At 59.7% G+C, this 17608-nt stretch overlaps 1 protein-coding gene across 1 annotated transcript in view; it reads left to right on the top strand.

Moving 5' to 3' along the window:
* The window catches only part of CACNA1A (calcium voltage-gated channel subunit alpha1 A), a 214528-nt gene that overhangs the window by 195564 nt on the left and 1356 nt on the right, over nucleotides 1–17608 (top strand). Inside the window, exons 39-47 of the mRNA XM_034657160.1 lie at nucleotides 1815–1911; nucleotides 4420–4525; nucleotides 12604–12711; nucleotides 12849–12949; nucleotides 14125–14234; nucleotides 14347–14485; nucleotides 14637–14750; nucleotides 16073–16108; nucleotides 17149–17335. Coding sequence (XP_034513051.1) covers nucleotides 1815–1911; nucleotides 4420–4525; nucleotides 12604–12711; nucleotides 12849–12949; nucleotides 14125–14234; nucleotides 14347–14485; nucleotides 14637–14750; nucleotides 16073–16108; nucleotides 17149–17335 — 998 coding nt within the window. The remainder of the gene's footprint in view (nucleotides 1–1814; nucleotides 1912–4419; nucleotides 4526–12603; nucleotides 12712–12848; nucleotides 12950–14124; nucleotides 14235–14346; nucleotides 14486–14636; nucleotides 14751–16072; nucleotides 16109–17148; nucleotides 17336–17608) is intronic.

Below are 17608 nucleotides of genomic sequence, written 5' to 3'. Positions count from 1 at the left end.
AGGAGGCCAGGGCAGAAGACACAGGGCCTCAGGGTTTCTCGCATTTCCACGGTCGCAAAGGGAGCGAGCTCTCCTACCCTTGGGCACCAGAGTGCTCCCGATGGACTGACAGGCGAGGGTTCCAGAGGGTCGCCTCCACCCTGTGCACGTGGGAAGCAGCACGAAGCTGCTCAGAGGAACCATCCCAAACCTCAGCCCCCACCGACCGCTTACTGGACAGTCTAGTCCGGGCTGGGCCTGGGGCCTGAGAAAGCATTAAATGGGGGCCCTCAGCAGCCGGGGTGCTGGAGGGGAGGCCTCAGGAGGAAGGTGGGGAGGGGTCCAGCTTTGCCGTTCCCGCAGCCCTAGACAAGTCCTCCAAGAGACCGAGAGGCTGGGGTGAGCCATGGGTCTGGGGGCTTGACTTTTGGCTGGTTCCTAATTCTTCCTCTTTTGATTTTAGGTCATAGCAGTTGGATGCTGTCCCCCTGTCCTCTATTCCTTGAGCTCCCCCTCCCTGCAGTGTAGCCCCTGTAGATTGTGGAGAAGGGAGATACAGAGAGAGCCCTGGGGGAGGGCCCCCCCACCCCCCAGTTTTTTTTTCACCCTGGCCCAGAGTTTTCGCCCACCCCAACCGAGACCCTCTGCCCCCAGTCTGTCTGGGAACAGCTCGGGGACCCTCCCTCGTCCCTGAGTCTCCCCCACCGCTTCAGAGCCAGGGGGTCCCCAGCCCCTGGCGTCACGACCTTGCTGCGTGCGCGGGGAGCCAGCGTGAGCGCAGCCTGAGCCCCGCCTTCCACTAACCCCTGTCTTCTCCTTTCAGTGGTCGGATTCATTATAAGGATATGTACAGTTTATTGCGCGTGATATCTCCCCCTCTCGGCTTAGGCAAGAAATGTCCTCATAGGGTTGCTTGCAAGGTTTGAATCCCACTAAAACCTGCTAGCATCCATGGAATGAGTGTGGCTTGGGGGTCTTCAATATATATATTTCATATATATATATATATATATATATCTAAAAAACAGAGCCATCTCTCTCTCTTGCATTAAACTAGAGAATTCTTAGGCAACAGAATGCAGTCACGTAGACTCGATGAAGCATGGGACATAGTCTCTCTGTTCCCTTCAGCCATTTCTGCTTGCTGTTAGCTGAAGCTGCCCATCCCAGGGTCTCAACGGCACCCCAAATCAGACACATGGGGGGGTCGGAACCCCCCTGGGAGGCCAGCCCACCTAGCCAGCTTGCCTGTGGCCAAGCCCCCCCCCCCCCCCCCCCCCTCCACTCTCTCCCCCTCCACCCTTCGCCTCCCAAAGCCCCCAGCCCTCCTCCCGCCGCCCTGGCCCCCCCTCCCCGTCTAGGCCCCCTCAGAGACCAGCCTCAGCCAAACCAGGGAACTTGACCCAACTTTTAAAATAACATTGAGCCAGAGCTGTGCCAGGCCCTCCACAATGAGAACCCGCCTTTCCTCCAAGTCCCACCAGAACCATAGCTCAGAGTCAAAATTGAAGCTGACTTTTCTCTTTTCTCTCTCTCTCTCCCTGCTCATGAGCAGTGAAATAATCCTTTTTTAATGACCTTTTCTTCCATTTTTTTCCTTCCTGTTTTCCATTTATTTGAAACACCTATTTTATTGTTCTCTGCATCTTTCTCTCTCTATTTTTTCGGCTCGTGTGGTTTTTTTGGTTTGGTTGGTTTTTTGTTTTGTTCTTTTTCTGGTTTTGGTTTTGGTTTTGGTTTTGGTTTTTTTTTTTCCTTCCATTTCTCCCTCTCCCTCCACCCACCCCTTCCTTTGGTTCTCCGTTCCCACCCTGTTTTGTTTTCGGTGCTGCCAGGGGCCGCATGCCTTACCCGGACATGTATCAGATGCTGAGACACATGTCCCCGCCCCTGGGTCTGGGGAAGAAGTGCCCGGCCAGAGTGGCTTACAAGGTAGTCTACCCTGGCCGAGCGCCGGCGTCGGGCACTGGGGATTTTTCAGCGCTGACCAGGAGCAACCAGCCGAGTCTCTTTTTCCGGAGTTACTCTTCTTTTTTTTTTTTCCCCTTTTTCTTTTTCTTTTTTCCCCTTTCCTCCTCGAGTAAATGGATCATGACCGTCCCTTGACTCTAAGCAGCACACTGTGTCCGTCTTTTCTGATGAGTGTGTCTTGGTGTTTTGAGACTCCATTATGGCCTACACGCCGGGGGGGGGGAGGGGAGCCCCCAGTCCCCTCGCACCTGGTCCCCTGGGAACCAAATTGGACATAAACATGCTTCAGAGGGAACGCCACCTCGCCTCCTTTCTGCCCACCCAGAGCGGCCCCCAGCCCCATGCCCAGGCGGGGGCAGGTACCGCGAGGCCCAGGGGGGAGGGGCTTTGGCCCCAAAAAAAGCGAGGCCCTGCCCCCCATCTTTTGTAGCTTGAGCCCCCAGGTCCAGCGGCCCCCCCACATACACCTGAAGCTGATCTCTGACCTAGGGCCTTGGGGGATTCGAGACCTCCCAAGGAGTACCCAGAGCCTCTCCTCCCTCTCCCTCACCCTCCCCCCCAAAGTTGCTTCCCAAGCCCCCACCCCATGCCACCCATTCTCCCCCAGACACCCCAACATGCCTCTCCATTGTTCCAGAGTGGGCAGGCAGGCCGCAGCTGGACCCCTGGACCGTGGCACCCTGATGCAGGCCATGCACGCTGCCTTGGCGGGGGCCTGGGGCGGGCAGGCACCATGGCCGACCGGGGGATGGTGCATGCTGGCTGAAGGAGCAGGGGTCCTGCCGCCAGGCGGCTGGGCTGGGCCACCCCTCCAGACCCCTGTCCCGGAATCTCCCTTGGGACCCAAGGACAGATGCTCTGTTCCCTTCAGCTCATCCACGAGAAGTTTAGGGATGACCTTAAAAATTGCCGCCCCCTCTCCCAGAAAATTTCTCCATCATCCTATTCTCCCATCCACCTTGACCCCCACCCTGTGTCTGTGAGAGTCCTCGCTCCTTCCTGCCTCAAGTAGCCATCTCCCTGCGACCTCATTCCTCCTCTTCCTCCTCACCCTCCTCCTTCCCAGTCAAGGCTGGGAAGAGCTTTTCCCACCAGCCTCTCTGACAAGCCTCTCCCAGCACCTGTCCTTCCTCTAGCTTTCCTTTTGTACCTTCTCTTGGTCTCTGCTTGGCTGCGTGTGTGTGTGTGTGTGTGTGTGTGTGTGTGTGTGTGTGTGAGCGAGAGAGCGCGTGTGCATGAACCCCCTTCCCGGTCTCTGTGCAGGGCCACCAGGGGTCCATAAGGCACCTTTGTGCAAATTTGAAAAGGACACCCTTTCCACAAAACATTTTGTCTGTTGGAAAATTGTTGTAATCCACCCATGTGGCAAGAACAAGAAACTTCTTTGCTATAGGCTGAGAACTTGTCATTTAAATATACAAATCCATGATTTCTAAGACGGTGAGCCCTTTGTGCAGTGCACAACCTGCACAGCTGTGCACAGTAGCCCAGTCTGTGTGTGTTCCTCTGTCTACCACCTCCCTCCCTGCCCCGCCCCAGTCCCTCTCTTGTGTTCTGTTCTGGGTTTGCCATCCCTCTCCCCATCTCCAGCTCTGTGTTTCCTGCCGACACGTGTCTGAATTCCCTAGTGAATGCCTAACTCACCCTCAACCCCCATCTCCATGCCACCTCGGCCTGGTCTGGTGCCCACCAGTCCAGCATCCTCTCCTACATCACCAAGCACAGGGGACAGAGCCCCTGCTTGGGACATGGGGAGTCTTTTCTTCCCTGGGCCGCAGGAATGCCCCCTCACCCTTCCCCCTGCCATCGCACAGAGCCAAGATCTGGACATGCCCCTGAGAAACACTTCCCACGGAGCTATGAATGAGTCTCGAGATTCCGTCTGCATGTGCACCCCGTCTGCTTTTCTGTGTGTCACGGCCTCGCTGCATGTCTGCGAGGGGCCGCCCCGTCAGCGGGGGGGCTGCCTGCCTGCTGCTTCTCAGAGGAATGATGTGGTCTGTGCCCATCTGGTCTGGTTTGGGCCGAGCCGGGGGTGGAGGTGGGAGCCGGCGGCCCCCCCGGCGGCTGTGGCCGTGGACCCCTGTGCCTGGCTGCTGCATGGTCCGCTGCGATCCGCCTTGCGCTCTTCTTCTTTGGGGTCAGAATGGCACGGAGCCATCCAGAAGAACTCTGGGGCAGGGCAAGGAAGGGCCTGGGCCACCCCGGGAAATGCCAGCTCTGGGGTCCAGCGTGCGGCAGAGGGAAGGGCAGGGGCTGGTGGCCTAGGAGAGCCCCAGAGCTCTCCCTGCAGGCCGCAAAGGGAAATCGGTAAAGGGAGCGCAGGGGACAGGTAACCTGAGGGTGGGGGGCGCCTTAGCCACTGCCTTCAGAGTTCTTCCCGGGGCTCCCCGGGTGGTGTGGGTCTGGCTCACGGGGGACCGGGAGGGGTGCCTGGTAATGACTGCCCCCGCCTTTGGTTTTCTGTAGAGGCTCCTTCGCATGGATCTGCCCGTGGCCGATGACAACACCGTCCACTTCAATTCTACCCTCATGGCTCTGATCCGCACGGCCCTGGACATCAAGATCGCCAAGGGTAAGGGCAGGGGCGGGAGCAGAGAGGTAGGACAGAATGGAATTGGGGCCTGGGAGGGGAGTGCCATGGGCAGCCAGGGCTCCCACTCGCCCCCTGAAATCAGAGGAGCCACTGCTGCGTCCTGATCTCCACGACCCACGCACTCACTCGGCAAACACCCGGCGCACGCTTCCTGCGCCGGCACTTCCGCTTCCAGTGGGAGGGGCTTTCCCAGGAGGGTCCGGAGGAGTCATGTGGACACCTGGGGGAGAAAATGCTCCAGGCAGAGGGACGAGCAGGTGCAAAGGCCCTGAGGTAGGAGGCCATCCACCAGTGTGTTGAACTGACTTGCCCTCTGAGCGAGGGGGTGCGTGACGGACTCACATGTGAACAGGCTCCCTCCGGCCACAGGGCAGAATGGACTGGGAGGAGGTCTCAGTGGAGGCCACTGGCATAATCCAGGTGCACGCAGTATGGCTGCCTAGACTCGGTATATGGAGGGTTTGGGTTCTGGATATCTCTTGGGAGCTGACCCAGCCAATGGCTGATGTAGGGTGTGAAGGAAAGAGAGGAATCAAGGCCACCCCCAGGGGTTGGGGCCTAAACGCAAGAAGGACAGAGCTGTTGTTGCCTGAGACAAGGGAAAGGTGGGAGGGGTAGGTTTGGGGTGAGGGAAGGGCAGGAGGTGGGTGTCGGCCTGGAGACACAGGAAGCAGGCGACTCTCCAGCTTATACGTCCTGTGGGGGACGCCTCCCCAGGAAGGTTCTGAAGGAGGTGAGGGAATGGGTTTTCTTGGCTGGGCTGAAGGTGAGAAGCTAGGAGGCATCAGACGCTGACAGGAGACTGGACAAGCTCTCCAGGGAAATGAGTGTAAGNGGACCCCCCCCCCCCCCCCGCCGCAAAGACAGCCCGGGGCCACCGCAGGGTTAGAGGCGACTGAGAAGGGGCGACCAGGGAGGTGAGTGAGGGCCAGGGCAGCGTGGGCTCCTAGAGGGTGTCTCCAGAGTGTCAGACACTGACAAGGACCAAGAGTGACCTGTCGATTTTGTGACAGGCGGTTCTGGGGGAGGGGCCAAGCCCACCCCCACGCCTGGAATGGGGTTTTGGAGGCCTGCCAGTAGCCCCGATGTGACTTGGCAGCTGACGGGACAACAGGGCAGAGAGAAAGGTGCACGTGGGTCATCAGGGGGCCCAGGGGCTGGCAGAAGGCTGAGTGCATCGTCCAGCACCGGGCAGGAAATCGGGGGGCTAAAGAGAGGGGTCAGGGTTCCACCAGCTGTAGCCACCGGGAGGTCAAGAGGAAGGAAGACGGAACTTCAGGGACCTGCGTTCATTCCAGGGTCCCCAGGGGAAGTGGGGGGAGGAAGAGCTAAGGCCAGCAGTTGCTGGAAAGTTGGAAGGTTTCCAGGAGGGAAGTCAGCGGCTTCCACTGGGACATGCCCAGCAGAGGAGGGTAGGTTGAGGACAGACAGACTTAGCCAGGAAGTGTGCAGGTGATGGTTCAGAGAGCAGAAGCCCCCCCCCCAATAGCAAGAGAGAATCAGAAAGAGCAAAGATAAGGCCCAGGGGAGGGCAGAAGTTGGGGCGGGGGATCAGGCCCTTGTCCAGCACAGCCTGGAAACTCTTTCTCACACAGTAAGTCAGACGTGAGCGGCTCAAGCCTACCAGGCAGCTCGGTGCCCGGCAGAAGTCCGGGCCCAGGTTCTGGCCGTTTGTGGCTCTGCACTCCCAAGACTGTTTTCACGTCATTGTGGTTGAAACTGGTCCAGGTCCCAGCCCAGGGAGGGGAGGAAGCAGAAGGGCAGGCAGCAGATTTCTTATAATCAAGTGAGAGAGTTCTGTTCTGTGGGCTCATCTCGCCCACCTGCCCTGCCCTGTCCTCGCCGTAAACCTGAGCAGGTGATCTCACCCCCTCCAAGCCTCAGTGCACGTATTAGCTACCTACGCCATGTAACAAGCAACCACAAATGTAACAGCTTAAAACACCCACTTAGGAGTCTCAGTCCTGCCAGTCAGAAGTTCAGGCGGGCTCAGCTGGGCTCTCCAGGGTCCCACAGGCTGAAATCAAGCTGTTGGCCAGGCTGGGCTCTTCTCTGGAAGCTCTGGGGGGAAATGTTACTTCCAGACTCATTCAGGTGGGGGCAGAATTCAGTCGCTTGTGGCTGTGGGACTGAGGGCCTGTTTCACTGCTGGCGTTTAGCCAGAGGCTGCACTTAGCTCCCAGGGGTGCAGTGCAGCTCATCTTTTGTGTACTCCAAATCTGTCTGACCTCTCCTGCCACAAGCTGGAGAAAACACTCAGATTTGCAAGGGCTCACCTGATTAGGTCAGATAAGCCCTGTATCTTACAGATACACCCAGATAAGCCCTGTATCTTACAGTCGGCTGACTTGGAACTTTAATTAGATTTGCAAAGGCCTTTCCAGGCAGTCCCTAGGGTAGCGTTTGATCGAATAACCAGAATCTTGGGACAGGAGGTGGGGGCAGCTTTAGAATTCTGCCTGCCATGCTTCTGTCACCTATAAAATGGGTCTAAGAGTGCACCCACACTTGGTCTGCGATGCCTTTGTGACCTAGCTGCTGTTTCTCTCTGGGGACCTGTTCAGGGGTCCTGAGAGAACTCAAGACTTGGATTCAGTGATTCCCTAGAAAGACTCAGAACCAAGAGGCACTGTTGGACTCACAGTTATGGTCTACTACGGCAGAAGGATACCGGTTAAAATCTGAAAAGCAGAGGCACAGGGGTCAGGGTCCAGGGGAGACCAGGTGCAGACTTCCAGATGTCCCCTCCCAGTGGAGTCACGTGGGCAGCACTGATGCCCCCAGCAACAGGGCGTGACAGCCCAGATGAAGTATGACCAAGCACGGAAGCCCACCCAGCTTTCGTGACCAGAGTGTGTGCTGGGGGTGGGTCGTGTGGGCTGATCTTAGTCACTGAGACTCCAGCCCCTCCAGAGGTCACACTAACAGTGAGTCACACGGCCCAAGGCCCCCACCGTAAATCCTATTGTTGGAATAAACTGTGTGCCCAAGGCCCTCAGATAAACAAAGGCACTTTCATCACACAGGACACTCTAAGGAGTTAGAGAGGACCTCCCAGGAGGCGGTCAGGGAGCAGTCCTTTCTTACGGAACGTGTAGGGTTTGGACAACCTGCTGAGTTGTCCTTTACCATGAGGACACCTTCTGTGAGACCAGTCAGGCCAGACACTACGACACCCACCAGATTCCCCACGTGAGGATTTCAAAGGCTCCTGGGAATGTGCCTGAGTTCCGCTGTTGCCGTTGTCACTCCTACGCAGGACGCTACTCAGTTCCTGGAGGGTCATGCCCCCCGCATCTCTAAGCCAGGGACCTCTCCTTGTCCTGACCTTGGTGAGCCCTCCTGGAGCTCCATGGGGAACAGCTGAGCCAGTCTCCGGGGTTCAGGAAGTGCTTGGGGAACAGTTACAACAGTGATGACAGTCACAGCCTTTTTAGCTGACTTGAGTCTCAGGCAGGCTGAGAGTATAACACTTTCTTTTTCAGCAGCTCGATTTACTTCTAAACACACTGAGCTCGTTTCCAGCGGGCAGGAGGCAGAGTGCGAGAATGGATTATCCTCGGTCATTCAGCTCCTCCAAAAACTGGGAGGCCATTCTTAGCTAGATACTTGGGAGAGAGGGGGCAGCTCCCTCTGCTCGCCTCTGTGTCCCCTCTCTGTCTGTCCCTCTCCCTCCTCTGTCTGTCTCCCCCTCCTCCCCACCCCTCTCTTCTCCACGCTCAGCAGAAGCTCATCTTTGGGGAAAGTCCTTCTCTCTTCATGTTTCTCTTTTTCCTTGATGTAATGTCTGAACCCCTGAATTCTCCCTCCAAGGGACTCCGTCTGTGTCCCTTCATTGCCCCCCTGCCCTCCTGCTTCCCCTGGCCAGGCACTGAGGGCAGAGCCAAACACCTGAACAGACGGAAACCCAGTTAGCAGATCCACACCCCCAGCCGCACACTAACGCTCCGACTTCCAGGGAGAGCACACAGAGCTGTATAAACACGGAGCCCCTGTGTGCTACCGGCTGGAAAGATAAACCCAGAGCCAACTAGTACCAGACATATCTGTGCCTGCCTGGCATCCCCCGTGTCTGCGTGGTCTCCGCCCTGACATGCCACTGGTTGTAGGGGGACCTCAGCTTCCCAAAACAGGAGTGCCCCCTGCCATTGTCTTAGAAAGGGCCACAGTGTGGGCTAACCCCACCCAGGGCCATTCAGGACTCCACATGGCTGACCGGCCAAAAGGCCACTGTCCTGCCCTTTAATTCCACCCCCCCCAAAGACCAGACTCTCTCTGCAGGTGGGATCTGCCATATTCTGGAAGGTTCTGGGATGGGCCTCGTGGGAGCTAAAAGGCTTTTGCCCCGCGTGCACCAGAGAGGGTGACCTCCTGCCATGTTGGCCATGGCTCACTGAAGGAGAGCATTCGTTGAGTGCCGGCTGTGTGCCCAGCCCTGTGGTTGGTATGTGGGACACAGCCCTGAAAGACAAATGAACCTCCAGCCGTCCTGGGGCTGCAGGCAAATAGGCCACAAACAATAACATGATGAATACGTGGAGTATGCAGGAGTACATAAGTTGGAAGGTGAGGCAAGCAGTGGAAACAACAGAGCGTGGGGCAGGGGTGTGGCCGGGGGATTCCAGTGGGGGAGGGGTGAACCCTAGGTCAGCAGGGCGTAATCCTGCCCCCAAGGCACATGGGCAAGGTCTGGTGACATTTTCGGCTGTCACATCTAGCGGGGTGTAGAGGCCAGGGATGCAGCCACATGTCTTGCAGGGACAGACTCTGAGCCCAGCGTCATGCAGGATGGGATGGGGGAGGAGAGGACCCCAGAACGATAAACCCTGGGACACAACTGGTTTGTGGGGACTGTTGCCTGCATCCAGGAGGACCTCCTTGTCCTGCCCCCACCCCACCCCCACCCCGGGTGTTATAATTCTGTACCTGGGGGAGGAATAAGACAATCAGTCTGGAGGGAACCCCAGGACCCCAGCTGGAGGCCACCTTGAAATCCCCCCCCTCAAGGATTTTCCCTTTGTTTAAATGTGAATGACAGTCCTGAATGGGAGACTTCCCAGTGAGTTGAAGCAGGAACAGTGGTTCTCAACCAGGGGACACTTGGCAATGTCTGGGGACAGTATGGTTGTCAGGACATGGGGAAGGAGGTGTCGCTAGTACCTCGAACATGGAGGCCAGGGAGACTGCTCTCCACCCTACGGTGCCTGGGACGACCCCCATACCGAGAATGATCCAGCCCCAAGTGTCCACGGTGCTAACTAGGTTGAGAAACCCTGCACAGACTCCCTTACCTAACTTGCATGCCAAGAGCGGGCGCAGCCGTCTGCTCAGGCTGTCGTAACAAAATACCAGAGACAGGCAGCTTGCACAATTTATTTTCTCACGGTGGGAGGCTGGAAGTCCAAGGTCAAGGTGCCAGTGGGGTTGGTTCCTACTGAGGCCTTCTCCTCAGCTTGTAGACGGCCACCTTCTTGCTGTGTCCTCACATGGCCTGGTGTGTCTCTCTTACAGGGACACCAGTCCTCTCAGATCAGGGACCACCCTTATAACCTCATGTAACTTTAATTACCTCCTTAGAGGCCCTACCTGTGAATGCAGTGACATTGGGGATTAAGGCTCCAACATGAATTGGGGGGGAGGGGACAAAATTCAGTCCTCGATGGCAGGTGTGTTCCTTTTTTTCACGAGGAACAGGAAACAATAAGCTGGAAAGAGAAAATGACTTTTAATAGAAAATGCCATGTTCTCTTTTTTCCCTTCCTGGGTCTCTGAGAAGGAGCCACATAGCCCCCGGGCATCTCACTTAGCTACAGCGGACAGCGGACAGCTGTTGTTCATTCCAGCTGCTTCCCATAAGGAAAGACAAGCTATAGGTTAGGTAAAGGGTCTTGAGAGCTTAACAGCACAGAGGACTTTCCCACAGGGTCTCCCAGGATAGTCCTGACTTCCCAGCCTGAGTCCTGACCCACGAATCAGCCCCACCCCATGCGGCTTGGCCCCAGTGATCACAGCCCCCTGCATCACCAGTCGTGTAAAGACCAGACCATGGAGTTCGCCCTCTAGTGGGTGAGATGGGGAACAACAACATGAGGTGATTTGTAGGAAGAGCAATAAAGCAGAAGCGCCTTCAAGAGGACGGGGGAGGGCTGTTTCAAGGAGGAAGGCCAGCTAGACCTGTCTGGGTTTGGGCAGGGACCTGAAGGAGGTGAGGAAGGGAACCACACGGACATTCGTAAAAAGAACGATCCTGGCAAAGGACATAGCCTGAGCAAAGGCCCTGAGGCAGGACCGTGCCTGGCATGTTTGAGAAACAGCGAGCGAGCTTGGTGTGTCTGGAACAGAGTGAGCAAGGGAGGAAGTAGAGGAAATGAGGCCGGGGGGCCTTGTGGGCTCCGGGTGAGGACTTGGGCAATCACAGGAGCGAGGGAACGGCAGAGCGCCGAGGGCTGGGAGCAGAGGCGGCACGGGACTGACTTGGACGGCCACAGGCGCCCTCTGGTGGTGGAGGCGGGGAGCGGACACGGAGCCCTGAGCAGAGGCTCCTGTGCTAGTCCAAGCCGGTCCGTCCCGCGTGGCCTCGATACTCTCGCTCCAGAACAGGTTCTGAGCTTTCCCTGCGCAGTAGCAAAAAGGCCCTTCTGAAGGATCTTTCCCACATAAAGACACCCGTGTCCAGGGTCACGGTCACACGGGCGAAGATGAGTGAAAGCTCCAGAGAGTGCCCAGCAGAAGTCTGTGCTTTGACCCACGGCTACGGAGGAGGAGCTGGGCAGGGGCGCGAGCGGCGGTGCAGGGGGCGGGCGGGGGAAATGGAAGGGCCGAGAGGGCAGACGCTGGGTAAGGACAGGTCCACAAGGAATGGAGGCAGAGCGGGATGATGGGGGTGCTGAGGCCAGGAGCAGCTAAGCAGCCGGCAGGCCCCAGGGGATGGCTGCCGCACCCTGAAACACTTCTCTGCTGGCTGGTACCGGCCCCTGCCCCTACCCCGCCCCGAATACCCCCCCAATTCACCAACTACAGGATTAATATTTGGCCCAACAGGGGGCCTTCTGACCCTTGCTCTAGCTCTGTCCCTCCAGACCTGCTGGTAGAAGTTTGGACCGGTGCCCCTGTGCCCAGAGTCGGGGCGTCTGAAACGGAAGTAGCATTGGCGGCCGGGTTGGCATAGCAGCCAAGATGGAGGAGAACGTGTCCCTGCAACAGCCCCGGGGTCTCCAGCCCACTAAGATTTGCTTCCCACTCCTGTGCCCTTCCTGGGTTGGCAGGGGGCTCTCTTCACCAGCCACCGTAACAGAGTTTTGGGAAAAGAACGCAGGAGTGTCCCTCACTGGCCACTAAATGCCCTGGCCCCGAAGGGGCAGCTCCCTGTGCAGCTCCCTCATTGGCCCCTGGCCAACCACAGGGGCGGGAAGAGTCAGGCTCCCGTGCAGTCAGGCAGGACGGACCAGGAATCACTGGCAAAGAGCCTTAATGACCATGGTGGCCGGGGTGAGGGACCAGGGATTGTCAGTGGTTAGGGGGTCACATCCATGGGAGGGGAGACTTGGTTGAGGAAGAAACATCCCCTATCGGGACAGCTCTGGGACAGCCTGGCCTCTCCGGGGCTTACCCCAGGCCCCGCCTCAGACCCATGGGCCGCTGTCGCAGTAATTCTATGGCAGACACTGTCCTAAAGCTACACCCGTATGAACTGCTTTGATCGTCAAACGTTCAGTGAGGTAGGGCCTACTGCTGTCGTCCCATTTTGCAGATGGGAAAACTGAGGCACACAGTGGTAGACTAAGACCTGGGCCGCGCAGTCGGTAAGTGGGAGCCAGGCTGGGACCTGCGCCGTCCCACTCCTCCTGCTGCTGACTGTCCCCCACACAGCCACTCCACGGCCCTAGCCCTGCCACGGACCGGAGCCCATATGGTGATTCCTCCCCTGGGACAAGCCCCCAGGGAACTGGTGACCCATGGGAAGCCTGAGCTGGCAGGAGTTGCCGGCTTTCCAGCTGCCCCGGAGGCTGGCTGACACCCAGGCAGGCAGTCAGGGCCTCTCTGTGCCCACGTTGCAGGCGGAGCCGACAAACAGCAGATGGACGCTGAGCTGAGGAAGGAGATGATGGCCATCTGGCCCAACCTGTCCCAGAAGACACTGGACCTGCTGGTCACCCCTCACAAGTGTAAGAGCCGCGTCTCGCCTGGCCCTGGGCTCTGCCCCTCCAGGACAGATGGGGGTGGGGAGAGAGGAGGCGGGTGCAGGGGCTGGGCTGGTGCCTACAGAGCCCGCACCCATGGTGAGCTCGCCCTGTGCCCGCAGCCACAGACCTGACAGTGGGCAAGATCTACGCGGCCATGATGATTATGGAGTACTACCGGCAGAGCAAGGCCAAGAAGCTGCAGGCCCTGCGCGAGGAGCAGGTATGGCCCTGGGCCCTGGCACCCTCCGCTCTCGTGCCCTTTGCCCTACGGGCCCCACAGTGACAAACCAGAACAGCGGGGAGTGGCCAGGACCCAGGAAAGGTCACCGGAAAGTAGGGCCGTGCCCAAGAGGTGGCCTGGATGAATTCATCAGTTCAGCCAACACTTATTGGACACCTACTGTGTGCCAGGCACTGTTCTCAGCCCTGGGGGTGCAACCGTGAGCAAAACAGACCAGAATCCCTGTGAAGCAGACATTCCAGTTGGGGAAAATGACTTACATGGCAGGAAACAGTAAATGCCATGATTAGGAGTGCTGGGGGAGAGGGATGCAGTTTTGAAACAGGTGATCAGGGAGGCCTCCCTGAGGAGGTGATGTCCAGAGACCCGAAGGAAAAGGATAGGGAGTGAGCCATATAGATATCTGAGGGAAGAGCACTCCAGCAAAGGGAACAGCCCCCTCAGAGGCCCTGCGGCAGGACTTTGAGTTTGGAGAACAGCGATACAGCCAATATGGCAGAACACAGTGAGCAAGAGTGGCGGCGAGGGGGCACCTGGGTGGCTCAGTAGGTAAAGCGTCGGACTCAGGATCTCAGCTCCGGTCTTGAACTCAGGGTGTTGAGTTCAAAAAAGAGTGGACACAAGGGTGGGGAGGTGACAGGGCAGACTAGGTAGAGCCTTGGGGGCCCTGGGGAGAATTTTGACTTTTGCTCTGGGTCAGACGGGAGCTCCTCGGGGTTGCTCTTAGAGGAGGGAAGTGAGCACACGCTGGTGATCGCTGGCGCCCCCTGGTGGCCATGGCAGGTAAGGGCTGGAGCAGGGAGCCCTGGGAGGAGGCGAATGGCCAGGTCCAAGTGAGGCCATAGGGCCAGACCTGGGTGAGAAGTGATCACATTCTGCGTGGACTTGCAAGGAGGAGCCTAGCAGACTGGCTGCTGGATGGAACCTGAGTGTGTGTGTGTGTGTGTGTGTGTGTGTGTGTGTGTGTGTGTGTTGGGGTGTCAAGAATGTCTTGGGCTGGGGGCCTGGGGGAGTGCGGGAGTGGGCATCCTCTGCACAACATCCCAGCTCTCTCTCAGCTGCAGCTCTGGCCGGACCCTGAGGCTTGAACACCCTCCCCAGCCCACTCCCTGCCTTTCCACCCTGTGCCCACACGTCGCTCTCTGCCTCTCCAGAACCGGACGCCACTCATGTTCCAGCGCATGGAGCCCCCGTCTCCAACACAGGAGGGGGGGCCCGGCCAGAACGCTCTTCCCTCCTCCCAGCTGGACCCAGGTGGAGGCCTGTGAGTGTGGCTCTGGCCAGGAGGTGGGGATGGGAGGGCAGGGGGTGCCATTCTCCCACGCGGACACCCCTGGGGTGTCCCCCGCCACCCTGCCCTCTGTCCCCCCACACAGGATGGCTCATGAAAGCAGCATCAAGGAGAGCCCATCCTGGGTGACCCAGCGAGCCCAGGAGATGTTCCAGAAGACAGGAACATGGAGCCCAGAGCGGGGGCCTCCCACCGACATGCCCAACAGCCAGCCCAACTCCCAGGTACCTCTGTCCCCCCACCACCTCCCAGGCCCAAGGAGTACAGGAGGGATGGGTGCGGGCCCCACAGCCACAGCCGCATACACACCAGGCCACCCCCGGGGCCCGACGGTCAGGCCGCAGGACTCACCTGGCCTCGCGCTCTGCCCCGCAGTCTGTGGAGTTGCGAGAGATGGGCAGAGACGGCTACTCGGACAGTGAGCGCTACCTCCCCATGGAAGGCCAGGCCCGGGCCGCCTCCATGCCCCGCCTCCCCGCGGAGAACCAGGTGAGGGCTTTCACCCACCCCGGGGCTGGACTCGGGCCCCTGGGGTCCAACACGCAGCCCAGGGCGTCTCTGTCCTCTGGGACCCAGGCTTCAGTGAGGCCACCTGCACCCTTGGCAGCAGGGGGCAGGCCCTGCCACCCTTCCTGGCCACACTGGGATGCCCGGAAGGCCTAGCCCTCTTACCTCCTCCCTGATGGAGGGCAGAGAGGGGAAGGGGCTCCCCTGGGGCAGGATACAGCCGTCACTGCCAAGTGCTTTCCCTCCACCCAGCGTGGACGTGCCCAGGCAAGAGGATGTGGAGGGCATGTGGGGGTGTGGGGGGGGTTGTCGGGGCCAGGTGAGCTGCAATCAAGAATACACACACGCACACACACGCACACACACACACACACACAGGCACACACGCTACAGTGCGTATGTGCTCGTACTGCACACATGAACGCACACGCGTGCACACGGGTCTGCTATCGGGAATTTGTCGGGTCCTAGGACCCGGTAGCAGAGTGTGGGGTGGGCCTGGGGGTAGCTGGGGTTTGTATTTCCCGTCTGGTCTTTGTGGGGGCCGGCGAGGAGGGACACGGGCGTGTGCCTGGTGCGTGTCTGTGTGTGGCTGCTTTGCCCAGCTGCGGCGCCCACTGGGTTATGGGGGGGCGGGGGGCGTGATCCCGCTGCCCCAGGCTCGCAGGGACAGGGACACCAGAAGCCAGAAGCATGACTGGCTGCCCGCCCAGCCTGGGAGGCAGGGTGGCGTGTCTGGCTGTGGTGGGCTTCCCGTGTGCTGTGCCATGGCGTCTGCACGGGGTTGAAGGCTGTGCTGGGCCGGGGTGGCCCAGGAACCTGGCCTCTGGCTGCTGAGAACTTGGGCACCTAGCTGCATGTGGCTGCCAGGCCCCCTGTCCGCCCCCAGGATGGAGTCGCTGGGCCCCAGGAGAGGGTCGGGACAAGCCGGCTGACGGCCTCCCCTCCCCAAGCTTTGAGTGTCAGCCAGAGCCAGGGCCGGGTGCATTGCATGAGGCCGAGCCCAGGGCCAGGGGCCCTGGCCACGCCATCCCATCTGTCGGTCTCGTGCCTCTGCCATCTGTCTGTCTGTGTGGTGTCTCCTGTCTGTCTCCTCTGTGCCCGTGGGATGCTGGCCAGCCGGGCCTGGGGTCACCCAGGCACCAGGGACTTTAACCCCTTTCTCCCTGCTCCGCCCCCCCCCCCAGGTTCCTGTCCCCAACTCTGGCATCTCCATGTAGCACTCCTCACTCTCCCTCCTGGCTTTTATATTTATTTTCTTCTTTCTGTTTTTCTGTGTGCACCATCCCGTGGGGCTGTGACAGAGGAGAAGGGGCCGGCCACGTGGGAATAACCTCAGTGTATGTACCGCACCGCCCGCCTCCCAGCTGGGCTCCGGCCCCCTCTTCCCGCCCACCCCCCCTCGTGGGAGTCCTGTCATCTACTCCACCCCTTGGATCCCACCCTTTCTTTGCAGACTGCGCCCCCCTCCCCTGTGAAGCCCCATCCTTGTGTGTTGTGTCCTCTGTGTGCCCTCCCGGGAAGGGGGGGAGCTGCCCCCCAACGCCCACCAGCCAGGAGGTGCCATCCTTCCGAGAAGCCTGATCTGCAGCCCCGCCTGGCCCACTCCTTTTCAGAGCCTCATTCCCCTGACACCCCCCCACACCCCGACCCTCTGGTGCCGAAGCCCTACGTCCCTTAAAACTGCAGTGCCACTGGCCACTCGGCTGGGCCAGCCCTGGGTGTCGTCTTCCTCCTCTCCTCTCCCAGCGCCAGAGAACCACAGGTCCCTCTCCGGGGTCTGACCCGGGGGGTGCAGCTCGTGCAGGCTCCCAGGCTGCAGGCCAAGAGGAGCAGGTCCCCCCAGGGCCTCAGATGCCAGAGCAGCCCCTCAAGGGCTGGGTGCGGGAACCAGACTTAGGCGATCAGGAAAGCCCAGTCCCAGCTAGCCCAAGGAAAGACAGTGAGGGGGGATGCTGGGCGCCTGGCCCTGAACACATAGGAGGCCTGACCGCCGCCGTGGGAGGAGAGTAGGCAGGAGTGAACGCAGGGCCCTGCTGCCCCGTGCCCCCAGATGGCTCTCTGGATGGGGGAAGCTGTCCCCTTCAGCGCACCTGCCTGTCCCTGGCTGGACACCCAGGGCTGGGTGGTACCCCCCAGGGTGGTCCTGAGAAGCAGCAGCGGGGGATCGGATGGGGCCTCCGGGCCAGAACCCAGGATGGGCCTGGAGGAGGCAGAGGTGTCCTGGGGCCCTGGCGGATGAGAAGCCGAGCCCCATGGCCCACTCGGACTCTGCCCCAGATGGTCACACCTGGTCACCGAGGGCTGACGGGGCAGGACAGACCAGGACCACTTGGTGCGGGCCGCTGACCCTGGCCCGCTGGCCTGTCCACCCCCCCAGACCATCTCAGACACCAGCCCCATGAAGCGCTCGGCCTCCGTGCTGGGCCCCAAAGCCCGGCGCCTGGACGACTACTCCCTGGAGAGAGTGCCGCCGGAAGAGAACCAGCGGCACCACCAGCGGCGCCGGGACCGTGGCCACCGAGCCTCTGAGCGCTCCCTGGGCCGCTACACAGACGTGGACACAGGTGGGCTACCCCGCGGGACCCAGGAGACAGAGGAGGGCAGGGGGAAAGATAAGGCAGAGCAGGGCAAACGTTGAGGGAGAAAAGGAGAGGCCTGGATGAGGAACAGGACACTCAGGACAGGACCAAGGGGCCCCAAGTTGGGCCAGGTGCTGCTCAGAGCCTGGGGACCAGACCCCGGATGCCCACCAGGCCCTCCTTGGTCCAGGGGAAGAGGCCCCTCTCCAGAGCCAGCAGACCCCCTGGGTGACCTCCTGGGCACACATCCCACCCACA

Source organism: Ailuropoda melanoleuca, chromosome 4, assembly GCF_002007445.2.
Source record: "Ailuropoda melanoleuca isolate Jingjing chromosome 4, ASM200744v2, whole genome shotgun sequence".
Classification (NCBI taxonomy): domain Eukaryota; kingdom Metazoa; phylum Chordata; class Mammalia; order Carnivora; family Ursidae; genus Ailuropoda; species Ailuropoda melanoleuca.
This window is presented reverse-complemented; position numbering and strand designations above follow the sequence as displayed.